This window comes from Vulpes lagopus, chromosome 18, assembly GCF_018345385.1.
Source record: "Vulpes lagopus strain Blue_001 chromosome 18, ASM1834538v1, whole genome shotgun sequence".
In the NCBI taxonomy this organism is placed as follows: Eukaryota; Metazoa; Chordata; class Mammalia; order Carnivora; family Canidae; genus Vulpes; species Vulpes lagopus.
The window spans coordinates 13,503,329-13,517,399 of record NC_054841.1 but is presented as its reverse complement, the minus strand read 5'-3'; the positions used below and the strand labels follow the sequence as shown (position 1 = coordinate 13,517,399).

Below are 14,071 nucleotides of genomic sequence, written 5' to 3'. Positions count from 1 at the left end.
ACCAGGGCTCCTTGGAGAAGTGGTCGATTCTAGGACTGGGACAGGAAATTACATGTAATAAATGTGGAGCATCTTACGGTGCCAGAAAATACATAAAGGCTGAAAACACCCTACAATGATGGAGAATGTCAAAGGGACACAGGAGCTCCCTGAAAGAGTTCCCAGTGGCCAAAGCTGGAATGCTTTGAGTACTAGAGCAAGTAACATACTATTGGATTCTAAGTATTAAAAAATGCCCATGAGTCCATAATGACACAGATAATGATTAAACACATAAGTAAATAGAGAATAGGAAAATCTCCCATGCAGAAAATTCTGAATCATTTTTTTTAAGATTTTATTTATTTGAGAGAGGGAGAGAGAGCACATGAGTAGGGGGAAGGACTGAGAGAGAGGGAGAGAGAATCTCAAGCAGACTCCCCACTGAGCATGGAGCCGGATGTGGAGCTCAATCTCATGACCCTGAAATCATGACCTGAGCCGAAACCAAGAGTCAGACGCTTAACCCACTGAGCCACCCACGTACCCCCTGAATCATTTATTTAGAGACTCTACCCTAACTATGAGCTTTGCATCGTGACTTCCTTTCAAAGAGTACAGTATAGGGGCACCTGGGTGGCTCAGTGGTTGAGCATCTGCCTTTGGCTCAGGGCATGACCCCGGGGTCCTGGGTCCACATCAGGCTCCTCCCAGGAGCCTGCTTCTCCCTCTGCCTATGTCTCTGCCTCTCTCTCTGTGTCTCTCAGGAATAAACAAATAAGATCTTTAAAAAAAAAAAAAAAAGTACACTACGGAAAGGAGAGGAAAGTAACTTCACAGTGGACCACCTGATGGAAACTACCTGAGCCAAGTGACCAATGTCACCAGGAGCATGTTAAGTGGTAAGTTGTGTTGACATGATGCAGTGAGAAGGGCACGTTCCCTCTGCAGTCCTGCTCACCAAAACCCATAACCCCAGTCTAACCATGAGAGAAACAACAGGCCAGTCCCCGTTGAGAGACATTCTGCAAAACACCTGCCTGGTACCCCCTTTAAACTGTTAGCAACACCAGGGAAAGTCAGAGAAACTATCAAGGCCCAGAGGAACCTAAAGAGAGATGACAGGATGTAGTGTGATGCTCTAGAAGGGATTCCAGAAGAGAAAAAAGAACATTCATGAGAAGACTAAGGAATGCTGAGTGAAGAATTGACACCAGTTGGGCATTCTCTCTTGGAGGAGGCTGGGAGGCAGCAGCCATGGTGCCCAGTCGGAACGGCATGATCCTGAAGCCCAGTTTCCACAAGGACGGACAGCAGCAGGTGGCCAAGGGTTCAACCAGCAGCCGTGGAAGATCCACAGAGGCAGGGCCCAGCAAGCCAAACACACCCTGTGTAGGGATCCATCCAGCCCATCGTGGGGTGCCCCACAGTGGGACATCACACCAGGGTGCCAGCTGGCAGGGGTGTCAGCTTGGAAGAGTTCTGGGTGACTGGCACCCACAAGAAGGTGGTGCAGACTGTTGAGATCTCAGGGGCCCAACAAGGCCAAACTAGTCCGCATAGTCCCTGCAGGCCAGCGTGCAGCAGCTGAAGGAGTATTGCTCCCAGCTCATCCTCTTCCCCTAGGAAGCCCTCAGCCCCTGAGAAGGGACACAGCTCTGCCAAAGAACTCACATCAGCCACCAGCTGGCAGGCCCAGTCGTGTGCATACGGAATGTCTGCAAGGAGAGAGCCAGAGTCCTTATGGAGAACTGAAAGGTGTCCGCCCGCCTTCACGTGGCCCATGTCAATGCCCGGATCTTCAACATTCGGGCAGAGACAGCCAAGGAAGGTGCAGATGTTGAAAAGAAAAAGTAAAATGCCACTGACAACGTGTGATTTAAAAAAAAAGAATTTGGGCAGCCCGGGTGGCTCAGCGGTTTAGCACCGCCTTTAGCCCAGGGTATGATCCTAGAGACCCAGGATCAAGTCCCACGTCGGGCTCCCTGCATGGTGCCTGCTTCTCCCTCTCCCTGTGTCTCTGCTTCTCTCTCTCTCCCTCTGTGTCTCTCATTAATAAATAAATAAAATCTAAAAATAAAATAAAAATAAAATAAATAAAATTTTAAAAATTAAAAAAAGAATTGACACCAGTTAATAACGATATAGTAATATTTATTAGTTGTGGCAAGTGCACCGTACAAATAAACGATGTTGGGCCACCTGGGTGAGTCAGTCACTTAAGTGTCTGACTCTAGTTTTCAGCTCAGGTCATGATTTCAGGGTCCTGAGATCGAGTCCTACGTCGGACTCCACACTCAGCACAGAGTCTGCTTGTCCCTCTCCCTCTGCTCCTCCTCCCTCTCTCTTTCATAAATAAATAAAATCTTTAATATATATACATATAAGATGTTAACAATAAGGGAAACTGGGATATACGGGAACTCTCTATACCATATTTGCAACTTTTTTGTAAATCTAAAATTATTCTAAAACTAAAAGTTTTGATGTTAGGTAAGCCAGCCAGGGATCACACACCTAGAAAACGGCAGAGGTGGGACTGGAGCCCAGGGAGGGGCGTTTGAACGCCAACCCCAACATCCAGGAGATGTGAACCCTACCGTCTCCACCAATTCTCTCCTGCCCCCACTCCCTGAGATGCATGAGCATGAGGCCTCCTGACACGGTGCTGGGGGTTTGACCAAGGAATGTGGTTTTCTGCTTCTCTTCTCAGTGGCCTCATCTGCAGAGTTGGCCATCCGTGAGCCTCTCTTGATGGTGAACTCAGCTCGATTTGACCATTACTGGACCAACCACAGAGTTCGGGCCTATAGAATTCAAAATCGTAATAACACCAATAATGATGCCAAATGTGCAGGTGGCATTCTCTACGCTTTTCCAAGTGCCCTACCTATACAGGCTCATTTAATCCCTGCACTACCCCGGTGCAGTAAGTGGTATCTCATAGCTCAGCTGCAGATAGGAAGTGAGGATCAAAAGATTCAGTACCTTGTCCAAGATCATTCAGTTAATAAGTAGCAGAGACAGAGTTTGAACCTAGGGTCCAGAGACCATGCTATTAACTGCTGTACTCTCTGACCTTGCAAAAAATCAGTAAACAATGGGTGCTACCTTTAGAGTTCCCCAATTTATTGAATAAAAGAAGACATTGGCCATTATATCAGACCTAGGTTAATCCCAGACACCCTATAAAGTGGGAAAACAGAGACAAGTTATTTGTCCTGATGTGATGTGGAGTTGGGGCAGCTTTTAAAAAGGAGATTATATCAACAGAGCCTCTTCAGGCTTTGGCTCATGGCAAGAGAAGGAAAAGTCATTCAAAACAGAAGGAACAGCAAGTGCAGAGGCCCTGCGGCAGGAACGTATGGGTTGTTGAAGGAATAGCAGGAAGCTGCTGTGTCTGCAAGTGCAGTGGGGAATGGGTGGGAGATGGGGACAGGGTGCAGACACACAGGGCCCGAGTCTTTGTGAGGACTGTGCTTCTACTCGAAGGGAGGCAGGAGCCACTGTGGGGTTTTGAGCAGAGAGGGACAGGATCTGACTTAGCTGTTAACAGGACTCCTATGACTGCTGGGTGTGGACTAAGCTGGCAGGATGGGGCATAGAAAGGGCAGAAGCAGGGAGAGTGAGAAGATGACCACAAGAGTCTGAGTCGGGGATCCGCAAACTTCGTCTGCAAAGAGCCAGGTAGTAGCTATTTTAGGCAGGCCACGCTGTCTCTGTCTGACTACTCAGTTCTCTCGTCGTAGGACGAAAGCAGCCATAGAAGGTACTAAATGAATGACGTTGGCAGTGCTGCAGTAAAGCTTTATTCACACAGATAGGTGGTGGGCTACATTTGACCCCCGGGTTATAGTTTGCTGAGCCCCAATCTCGGGGGGAGATAACGAGGGCTTGGACCGTGGTGGGAATAGTAGAGGAGGTGGGAGTAGTCAGATTGTGGACACGTATTGAATATATGTTGACTTATTGTGGACATACATTGACGGGAGAGCCAGCAGGATTTGCTGATGGGTTGGTTGAGGAGTGTGAGGGGAAGCAAGGAGGCAGGGATTACTCCAGGACACGTGCCAGGCCCCGCCTAGTGTTGGGTGCACAGTACATGACCAGTATGTCTGTGTATTGAATTAGTACCTCATCTCTCCCAGTGACATGCTAAGTACCTGCAAGGCAAGGGTCACTCTTCATCCTTGAAACCCCACACACACCCACGGCTCTTGATCTATGCATTGTCTGATGTGGTTCTGGGCCTATAGTAAGTGTTTTTCACGAATAGTCCTTGGATGGACCATGCTTGTGAGCCCGGACTCTGAAGGCGGCCAGCCTCGTGGCCTCCTCCTCGCCCTCACTGTGTAGCCTCATGCACCGTATCCATTTGCCAGGGCTGCCATAACAATGTACACAGACTGGGGAGGCCTAAACAACAGGAACAACGTGTCTTGATTCTTGACACCAGAAGTCCAAGATCAAGGTGCCGTAAGGGTTGGTTCCTTCTGAGGGCTGTTGGGGAGAGTCTGTGCCATGCCTCTCTGTCCTCGTGGTCCCATGGCATTCTCCCTGGGTGTGTCTGTCTCTGCAGCCTCATTTCTTTTTTATAAGGACACCGCCATATTGGATTAGAGCCACCACCCTAATGACCTCACCACAACTAGATCATCTGCAAAGAGCCTATTTCCTAATAAGGTTCGTTCACAGGTCCTGGGAGTTAGGGTTTCAACAGCTTTTGAGGAATCACAATTCAGCCCATAAGCAGGCACATTTCTGCACTTCTCCCCACTTCATCTTCTCCTCCACGAGATGGGATGTCAACAGTATCCTCCGTAATATATACAAAGTGCTGAGCACAGCCTCTGGCACGTTGGGAACCTAAGTGTCCTTCAGTGTTAGATCCTGCCTGTCTCCTTCCCGTAAGACATTTTCTGTTTTCAAAGGCAATTCATATGTGCATTATCCTTATAAAAAGAGAGAGTGAAAGGGGAGAGAAGGAGGGAGTAAGCATTTCAGTGAGTTGAAGGCCTCCTTTGACCGCTAACCCAATCCCAGTGCCTCCCCAGATGGAACTGCTGCTTCCGGTCAGATGCATAAGCTTCCAGATCTTTCTTTTCCATTTATGTATATGTATATATCCATATAAAATATCTTACTTTGTTTTTAATGGGTTTTTATAAATATGGTTGATCCTTAAACAACATGGGTTTTTTTAATTTTTTTAAGATTTTATTTATTTATTCATGAGAGACACAGAGAGAGAGGCAGAGACACAGGCAGAGGGAGATGCAGGCTCCATGCAGGGAACCCGATATGGGACCCCATCCCGGGTCCACAGGATCACACCCTGGACCGAAGGCAGCACTTAAACTGCTGAGCCACCAGGGCTGCCCCCAACATGGGTTTTTTAAAAGTTATATTTACTTATTTATTTGAGAGAGAAAGAGACTACACAGTGGGGAGCAGCAGAGGGGGAGGGAGAGAGAATCCAAGCAAATTCTGCGCTGAGCATAGAGCCCACCGTGGGCCTTGATCCCACGACCTGGAGATCATGACCTGAGCCGAAACCAAGAGTTGAATGCTCAACTGACTGAGCCACCCAGGTGTCCCAACATGAGATTGAATTGCCTGGATCCAAATATATGCAGATTTTTTTAATAAATACAGCACAGTACTGTAAATGTATTTTCCTTATGGTGTTCTTAATAACACTGGCTTTTCTGTAGCTCACTTTATTCTAAGAATACAATATATAGGAGCACCTGGGTGGCTCAGTGGTCAAGCATCTGCCTTTGGCTCAGGTCATGATCCTGGGGTCCTGGGATCGAGTCCCACATCAGGGTCCCCACAGTGAGCCTGCTTCTCCCTCTGCCTATGTCTCTGCCTCTGTCTCTGTGTGTCTCTCATGAATAAATAAAATCTTTTTTAAATACAGTACATAATAAATATAACATATAAAATATGTAGCAATTGACTTTATATTACCAGTAAGGCTTTCAATCAACAAGAGCTGTTAGTAGTTAAGTTTGGGGAGAGTCAAAAGATTTTTGACTGCATGGGAGTCAGTGCTCCTAACCCCTGTGCCGTTACTGGGTCAGCTGTATATATATGATGTTGATACTGGATGTATCATTCTCCAGCCTGTTTTTTCCCCCACACAATAGGATTTTTTGGAAATATTTCTATGTGCTACCATAAAAATCAACCTCTTTCTTCTGAACCACTGGGTAGGATTCCACTGAATGGACATACCACATTTCACTTAGTGATGATCCAGTTGAAGGAACCTTAGGTGTTTTCCTGTTTCTCACTAGGATGATGGACATCCTTGCGCAAGACAATGTGCGGGTGTTTCTCTGGATTGGAAAGTGTAAATTCCTTGTGGCTGGGATTGCATCGGGGCCCAGGCCTCTTCCCCAGGTCAAGGCATAGGAACCCTTCCTCTGTCTTTACTAGCTGGTCCTGCTTAGACCCCCACCGCCACCCCGTTCCGCTACCCAGGATAGTCACACTTGACCCAGAAGAGGCCAGAAGCACCCTAGGCCGTGAAAAGCCAGCTCCCCATCTTAGAGGCCAGCCCCCATGCAGGAGAATTGAGGGGAAGAGGATCTTCCTCCCCTAGAGATCACATCCTCAGTGTTGTCCCACTCCCCTCATTGCCAGCCCAGGCTCCACGGGTAACTGGATCCAGGTCAGCTGGTGGAGTATGAGGTAGCGTCTAGCTGAGCGTCATGGTATTTTATTAAGTCCGAAATGTGATCGCTACTGTTGTCACACTTTAGCGCCCCCAACAATCCCCTTGCAAATGAGAAAACCAGAGCCTCCCACATACCTTTCCCCTGACATCAGGGAAAGCGCGGGGAACCCTGCCCAGGGGCCTGAGCCCGTGTGACCCCCCAGAGCAGCTTTCCAGCTTGAGGCAAGGACTGGGGGGCACAGGGAGGTGTTTTTCCAATTTCAGGCAAAGCAGCGGGTTGGGGGAGAAGTCTGCTACTAATTTTGTTTTCTCTGTGCCTGGGTCTTCAAAGTTAGCATTGGCTTTTAAAGACAATTTTAATTAACATCTCAGGATTGCTGGCCCTACATAAGATTTCTTTGGCTCAGGGGGCTCCAACCTGCATGCCCAGGGGCCAAGGAATCAGGTAATGTGAAGGGAAGAAAACCCAGAAGAGACTGTAGAGCCCTCTGGAAAGGGCTAAGGATGGTTGGGACAGAAGAAGGCAAGCCCCACGCTGCCAGAACGTGTAAAGTCTCAGAGTAGCTGAAAATCTGGAAAGACAGAGAAAGAGAGTGAGGACAAGGAGGGAAAGGGGGAGAGAGAGAAAGAGAAGCCCCCAGAGTTTACATATTGGTTGTTGTTCCAAAAAAAATTTTGAAGCATAGTATGGGCTGAATAAGATACGTTTCCAGGCCAGCTTGCAAGCCCTTCCCTAACTGAGCTTATCAACACAGAAGTTATCAGCCTGGTTCCTTTACCCCTCGAGAGCAGCACTGTCCGCTAGAATTTTCTGTGGTGATGGGAGTACATGCTCCATCCAGTACAGTAGCCACTGGCTACATGTGGCTACTGAGGACGAAATGGACCTAAGGAACTAAATTTGTTATGCTGTTGAATTTAAATTAATTTAAATATAACTACCAATAACCACATGTGGCTAATCGCTACTGTATTAGCATGACTATAGAATCTTTCAGGTGTACCATCGTGCTCAAGCACCTTAGGAAAGGACAGCCCCTCTTGGGGAGGGGGACCAAGTATACCTGAGACCATCAAGCATCGATGAGAATCCCTGGTACATGGAAAGAAAGGAAATGCGGCATGAGGAACAGCAGAGGCGTAGCTATAAGCTAGCTCAAGGTGGTCACTCAGCATCTCCAGTTTTTTCCCAACACTGTCCAAAGAGTTTCTCACTGGGTTCACCATTTAACATCCCATGTTCTCCGCAGTCTACTCCACTTCCTTCCACTTGCCCACGCCGTGGAACGTCCCCGCTGCCCTTCCCACCCAGGCCTGTCAGAGCACACTGCTGCCCCTGCCCAGGTGATGTCCCGGGCCAAGAGATGTGCAAGGTCCCATGTGTCAGGACTCTGAGTCATGCTTTGCCTTGTACAGAGCTGTGGGCCAGAGCGTGCCAGGGACTCTGGAAGCAAACCTCACCTTCCGGCAAACCGCTTTTCAATCCGGAGCCCTTTCAGGAGACCAGAGGGGCTGGTGACCACACCACCACCTTCTCCCAGGTTCCAGCTTGGATCCCCACAGAGTAGTCTGGGCTGCCCCAGATGCCACTGTCCCCACCCCACATCTCCATAATAACATGGTCACCCCACTCTGTCTTTTAAAAATTAATGAGGGATCCCTGGGTGGCGCAGCGGTTTGGCGCCTGCCTTTGGCCCAGGGCGCGATCCTGGAGACCCGGGATCGAATCCCACGTCAGGCTTCTCCCTCTGCCTGTGTCTCTGCCTCTCTCTCTATGTGACTATCATAAATAAATAAATAAAAAAATTAAAAATTAATGAGGGAGGGAGCCTTAAGGATCTGCCTTTGGCTCAGGCCATGATCCTGGGATCTGGGATATGACTCCCACATTGGGCTCCTTATGGGGAGCCTGCTTTTCCTTCTGCCTATGTTTCTGTGTCTCTCATAAATAAATAAATAAAACTTTTTTAAAAATAAAAATCAACGAGGGAAGTGATTCCCATCACACACACACACACACACACAGAGCTCCTGTTCTCAGAGATGAATTCAAGCCTCTTCCTTGCTCAAAGCATTGAAAACACCATCTCCCCCCCCCGCCGAGATTCTATCCTCCCATCAAGAGTCCAGAGATGTCACCACCAATTTTTTCTTAGAGGTCAAGCTCAGAGTTCCATGTTTTTCTCTTCTCCCTCGCAGTGTTTTCCAGGAGATACCTGCCTCCTGAAATTACCTGGCAGCCAACATGTGGACATTTATAAATCTTAACACAGCACTAGAAACTAAATTCATGCCACACCTGCTGCGTTCCAGCCCCTGCACTAGAAGCCCTTAGCACAGCACCTCTTTCCTCTTCACGTCAAGCCTCGCATTCCACAGTCTCCGGTTTCCCAACCCCGCCTCTAAGGCTCAGGGTGGCCATGCCACTGGCTCAAGGTCACACAAGCCACGTGATGGCCAGATTCCAGAGCCTGAGCCTCACCAGACCGCAGGAGTAATCATCCTATCACCGGGGTGACTTTATGACAGAAGTAGAAGTGACAGATGGGTGTGTGTCATGTGTAGCTTCGTGGAGGCTGTCGTGTCACCTGGTTACAAAGTGACAGAAATCCAACTCCACTAGCTTCAACTGAAGAGCCCATGGAGCAGCCTGTGGTGGCTGTGACCAATTAGCACACACTCAGTGGCTTAAAACAACACAAATGTGTTCTCTTACTGTTCTGGAGGTCAGAAGTCCAGGATCAGTTTCACTGTGCTGAAGACGTGGGCAAGTCCGGTTTCTTCTGGAGGCTCTGAGAGGAGGAATCTGGGCCTTTTTTGAGGTCTAGTGGGCACCTGTATTTCTTGGCTTGTGGCATCTTCCTCCGTCTTCTGAGTACCCCAATCCCACCCCAATCCCCTTCTCTTCTGTCTTCAAATATCCCTCTGCCTCTTAGCCCTTGTAATTACACGTGGATAATCCAGAATAATCTCGCCATCTCAAAACCTTTAAATTAATCACGCCTTGCAAAGTCCCTTTTGCCATATAAGGACCCCCGGATTAGGGCATGGACAGTTGGAGGTTGGGGGGGCATTATTCAGCCTACCACAATCAGGGTGGCCTGGTTTCTGGTTTCAGTTGGGGCCGGATCCAGGGGATCAGAGAATGTGATCAGGGCCTCATTCCTGTCTCCAGCTCTCAGACCTGCTTTTCACCAGGCTTAATCCCACCATTTGGCAGCTGCAGTGAAAGAGAGACCCCTTCCCCAAGGTCTCAGCCGAATTCCCAGGGCCGGCTCTCATTGGCCCTGTTTAGACCACATGCTCATCTTTGATACAATCACTGAGGCCAGAAGGTTCCTGCATCTCTCTGATTGGATGAGCCCGGGTCATGTGCCCACCTTCATCATCCTCTCCCCTGGGTCTTAACTCCCATGTGTTATGGTGTTTCCCCAAGGAGAACTGAGAGATCTGTGAGTGGTGGAAAGCAGCATGTCATTGGAGTCTGCTGAATGGCAAGCCCTTGGGATGGTGCCCATCACATATACTCAATCAGTGATGAGCACAGATCATGGGACACAGAGGAGGGCTGGGGAAGGGGGTGCCTCCAGAAGTGAATGCTTGAAGAATACTAGGTTCACTAGGCACATGAAAGCAGGAGAGCATTCCAAGCAGAGGACATACCTTGCTTGATTAAGGCAAAGGCTTTCACCCTGTGGCCGGGGTGACCATATGTCCCCACATACTTAGGGGGTAGAGGGGAGTGGTCCTGTTTTGTGCTTGTCCCCCCCCAATGTAATCTTAACACAGCCCCCTTTACTTGCAGAACTATCTCGGTTTGCATGCTAAATTATAGTCACACCACCCCCGACGCCCTTTACAGCCAACCTCATTTATAAGGGAACCAAAGGCAAAAGAAGGGACGAGCCTTAAGGGAAGGTCACCTACCCTTGGGTGGCAAAGCTCAGACAAGAATTCAGGACTCCTAACTCCCAGGCCAGTGCTCACTTTGTGAAGCCAACTGCCAGAGACTATGTCAGATTAACCAGTCACACTCCTCCCTCTTTTTTTCTCTTCTTGCCACCTTCTCTGTAGGACTGCGACCAGATCCACGTTGATGACGTCTCCTCTGATGACAATGGGCAAGATTTAAGGTAGGCATTTGGGGAGCCAAAAATACCCCCTTTTGATTGGTTATGGAGCTCGCCTTTCACCAGCAGAGAGGAGGAGCAGGCTGGGTTCTCAGGATGGGTGTACCTGCCTGGGCCAGAACCCAAGGTCACAGCCCGGACCCCCACAATGCAGCCTACTACGCATCACCTCCCATCACAGAGGCTGAGATGTCCACAGATTCTCTGTGACTCTGCTTATGTTTATCTCTGTATGGTTTTTTTGTTTTGTTTTGTTTGCTTAGCAAAGTACTGCATGTGTATTGTAAAAAGTTCTGATCTTGCCTCCCAGAATCACCACCACTAAGAGTTTGGCTCCCCTTCTTCAACGGTTTGACTGCTTCATGAGCCCACATATATCATTTAATATAAACGTTGATGCAGTCAATACTCAAAAAAATATTTCTTAACTGAGTAAGCGGTAGGTCTGTTTCTAGGGGAAAACACTCCTAGGACATGGATTCCAGAAATAAGGTACCCAACTGCTCCAAACGAGACAGCTTTCAGAGGAATGTGGCTGGAATGTTCCAAGCCTGCCCCTGAGAAAACCTTATAAAAATGGAACCATAGTTAATCTCTGCTTATCCAAAATTATCCCAACCCAGTGCCTCTTGGCCCATCAAAAATATTATTAGACAAATGATGTTTTGCTTATGGGACCAGTAACTTCACTTAGTGTTTGTTTCCTAGGTGTATCTTCCATCTTGCTCCTAAAAGAGAAGTCAGAGCTTCTTTTCCTGGGCCCTGGAAGTCTTTTCAAAGCCCAGCACGAGAAGTGATAGGTACCTGCTTCATATTAATTAGCCATTCTGAAAATCCCTCTCAGTCAGGACTGGCAAGGAGCAAGGCTTCAGTGCCAGCCAGGGCTTCTCTATTTATGGAGTAAATAAACCCCAGATCAAGGTTAATTGTGCCCTTTCCACGACGTCATAGCTGGGAACCACTCTTCCCTTCATGGCAATGAGAGACCAGGGTCCCGTTTTTATAACATCTCCCCTGGAACTGGCTGGTGTGGGACAGAGAGCAGAGCTCCTCTGAACGCTGTCTCATGCTGAGCTGTTGGGGACCTCATTTCCAGAACCCACAATCCAGGAACGTTCCCCCCCCCGCCCAGAAACCAAATTCTCCGTTTATCCATTCAAGAAATCTCTTCTGCAATTTCTACTACTGTGAGCCAGGCACCGAGCGAACATTAAATGCCCCTTCTTTTGGGGTTGTTTTTTTGTTTGTTTGTTTGTTTTGTTTTTTCAGTTAACAGCAGAAACTGTTATTTTAGCACCATGCCCTGTTCCGGATGTCTTATGTGCATTAACTCCCTCATCTTCGCAGTTACCCTGGGGAGTACATGCTCTTCTCATTATCCTCATTTTACAGTTGGGGAATGGGAGGCACAGAGAGGTGAGGGAACCTGCCGAAACTCACACAGCTGGCACGTGGGGAAGGCAGGACTCATGGACGTCCCTCCCTGCCCTCCACCTCTTGGCGGAACATCCGGGCCTCTCCCCCAGGGTGTCCTCGGAGTTCTTAGTATGTGTTCTTTTTCAAGCATCAATTACCTGGCCTTTCCACACTACTCAGAGAGCGGTCCATAAGGCGTGGTCCTGGGCTCCCAGCTAACTGAAAGGAAGCTTCCACCACGTCCAGAGCCTTGATGTCTTGCCACTGAAGCAGGAGGCTGTCCTCAAATTCTTTGCAGCAGGAACCCACTTAAGTGGCACCAACCTGGACTTCCAGACGAAACCGTACACACATCGAGGGAAGAGTATTGCATGTGCACATCGTAAATCTGAAGAGAACGTGGGAGAAGCTCTGCTGGCAGCTCGTCACCTGATTGCCATTGAAGAACCAGCTAATGTCAGTGTCACAGCCAGAGAGCCGTGCTGAGGTGTGCTGCTGCTGCTGCTGGGACCAGTCCTGCTGCTGGCCCTCTCCCTTCTGGAACCTTCACTGGCCAGATTCAGGCAGCCTTCTGGAAGACATGACCTCTGGTGGCTGCTGATCCCAGGACTGACCGCCAGCCCTCACAGTGGATCAGCAGCCACCAGAGGTGCTAACCTGCCAAGCATTGCTCTGTGTCCCAGACTCTCCCCTGCGCCCTGTGGGCATCACCAGCACATCCAGCAGCAAGGGGAGCACACGCAGCGGGTCCGATGTGGTGGGTGCTAGCCTGGGAAGTCCTGCACATGCGTAGACTCCTATGACCTGCACCATCTCCTGTGACCACCCCCGGGAGCTCATGCCTGGCCTCAGCTTCTACAGCTTCTCTTCTCTCGGAAGAGATTGAGAGGGAAGAGCAGGGTGCTGCTGGAAAGGCCGTGACCCAGGAGGAATTTCGGGGTGGATGGACTGTCCTGGCTCCCAGGTTCACTGATGCTCAGCACAAGGCTGCTGATGGTCAGGAGGCCTCTTACACCTGTTCCATGGTTCCCTGGGGAGGATCACAGTGCCCAGCCCACCACTGAACGCCGACCTGCAGTTCCCACTGCTCAGGCCACCCAACAGGCAGGTGCAACCGCTGAGAGGTCTTGGGCTTTTCTTCCACAGGCGTTTAACCAGAACATGGAAATAAGGTTGGTGGGGGGAAAAAAGGCCCTAAAAAAAGAAGAAATTATCTAGCAAGACAGGAATCTTTATGGTAGAGAAGAAAAATCCCCTACATGGGGATTGAAGTGTGGGTTCTGGAAACGGCAGGGCAGGAGTGGATATGATGGGGTAAAGTCATTCCTCCCCCTTCTCATCAGGTTGCCAATATCCTGGAAAAGTACGCAGCACGAGTAAGTCCTTGACGTGTGGCAACCTGCCCCTGGGGTTGGACGCCGTCTGCCCCCTTTTACCAGTGGGGCCTGTTTCATTTCTCTTTAGCCCCTGGTCATCACCACCCAGGGAGGGTGCTGAGATGAAGCAGCAGCAGCATGCCTGTGTAATGAAGCCATGGACATCTTTCATGGGGAAAAGGATATTTCGTGCAAACAAGTTATTAGGTCCTATCATGTTCTCCATGGATCTTTATAAATTCAAGTAATTCAGTAAAGAGCAGAGAAGAAACTAATCACCCACATTCCCACCATCTGGAATTAACCACTCTCCAACATTATGACTTCCTGGCTTCCACTTTTATTTTTTTTAAGATTTTATTCATTTATTCATGAAAGACACAGAGAGAGGCAGAGACACAGGCAGAGGGAGAAGCAGGCTCCCTGCGGGAGCCCAATGCAGGACTGGATTCCAGGACCCCAGGACCACCACCTGAGCCAAAGGC

At 49.0% G+C, this 14,071-nt stretch overlaps 1 protein-coding gene and 1 pseudogene across 3 annotated transcripts in view; both read left to right on the top strand.

The window, feature by feature from the left end:
• The window catches only part of EYA2 (EYA transcriptional coactivator and phosphatase 2), a 263,139-nt gene that overhangs the window by 229,827 nt on the left and 19,241 nt on the right, over nucleotides 1–14,071 (top strand). For all 3 annotated transcript variants that reach the window (XM_041733544.1, XM_041733545.1, XM_041733542.1), the window contains one exon: nucleotides 10,739–10,797. In XM_041733544.1, the coding sequence (XP_041589478.1) occupies nucleotides 10,739–10,797 (59 nt within the window). The remainder of the gene's footprint in view (nucleotides 1–10,738; nucleotides 10,798–14,071) is intronic.
• Nucleotides 1,237–1,836, top strand: LOC121478440 (annotated as a pseudogene).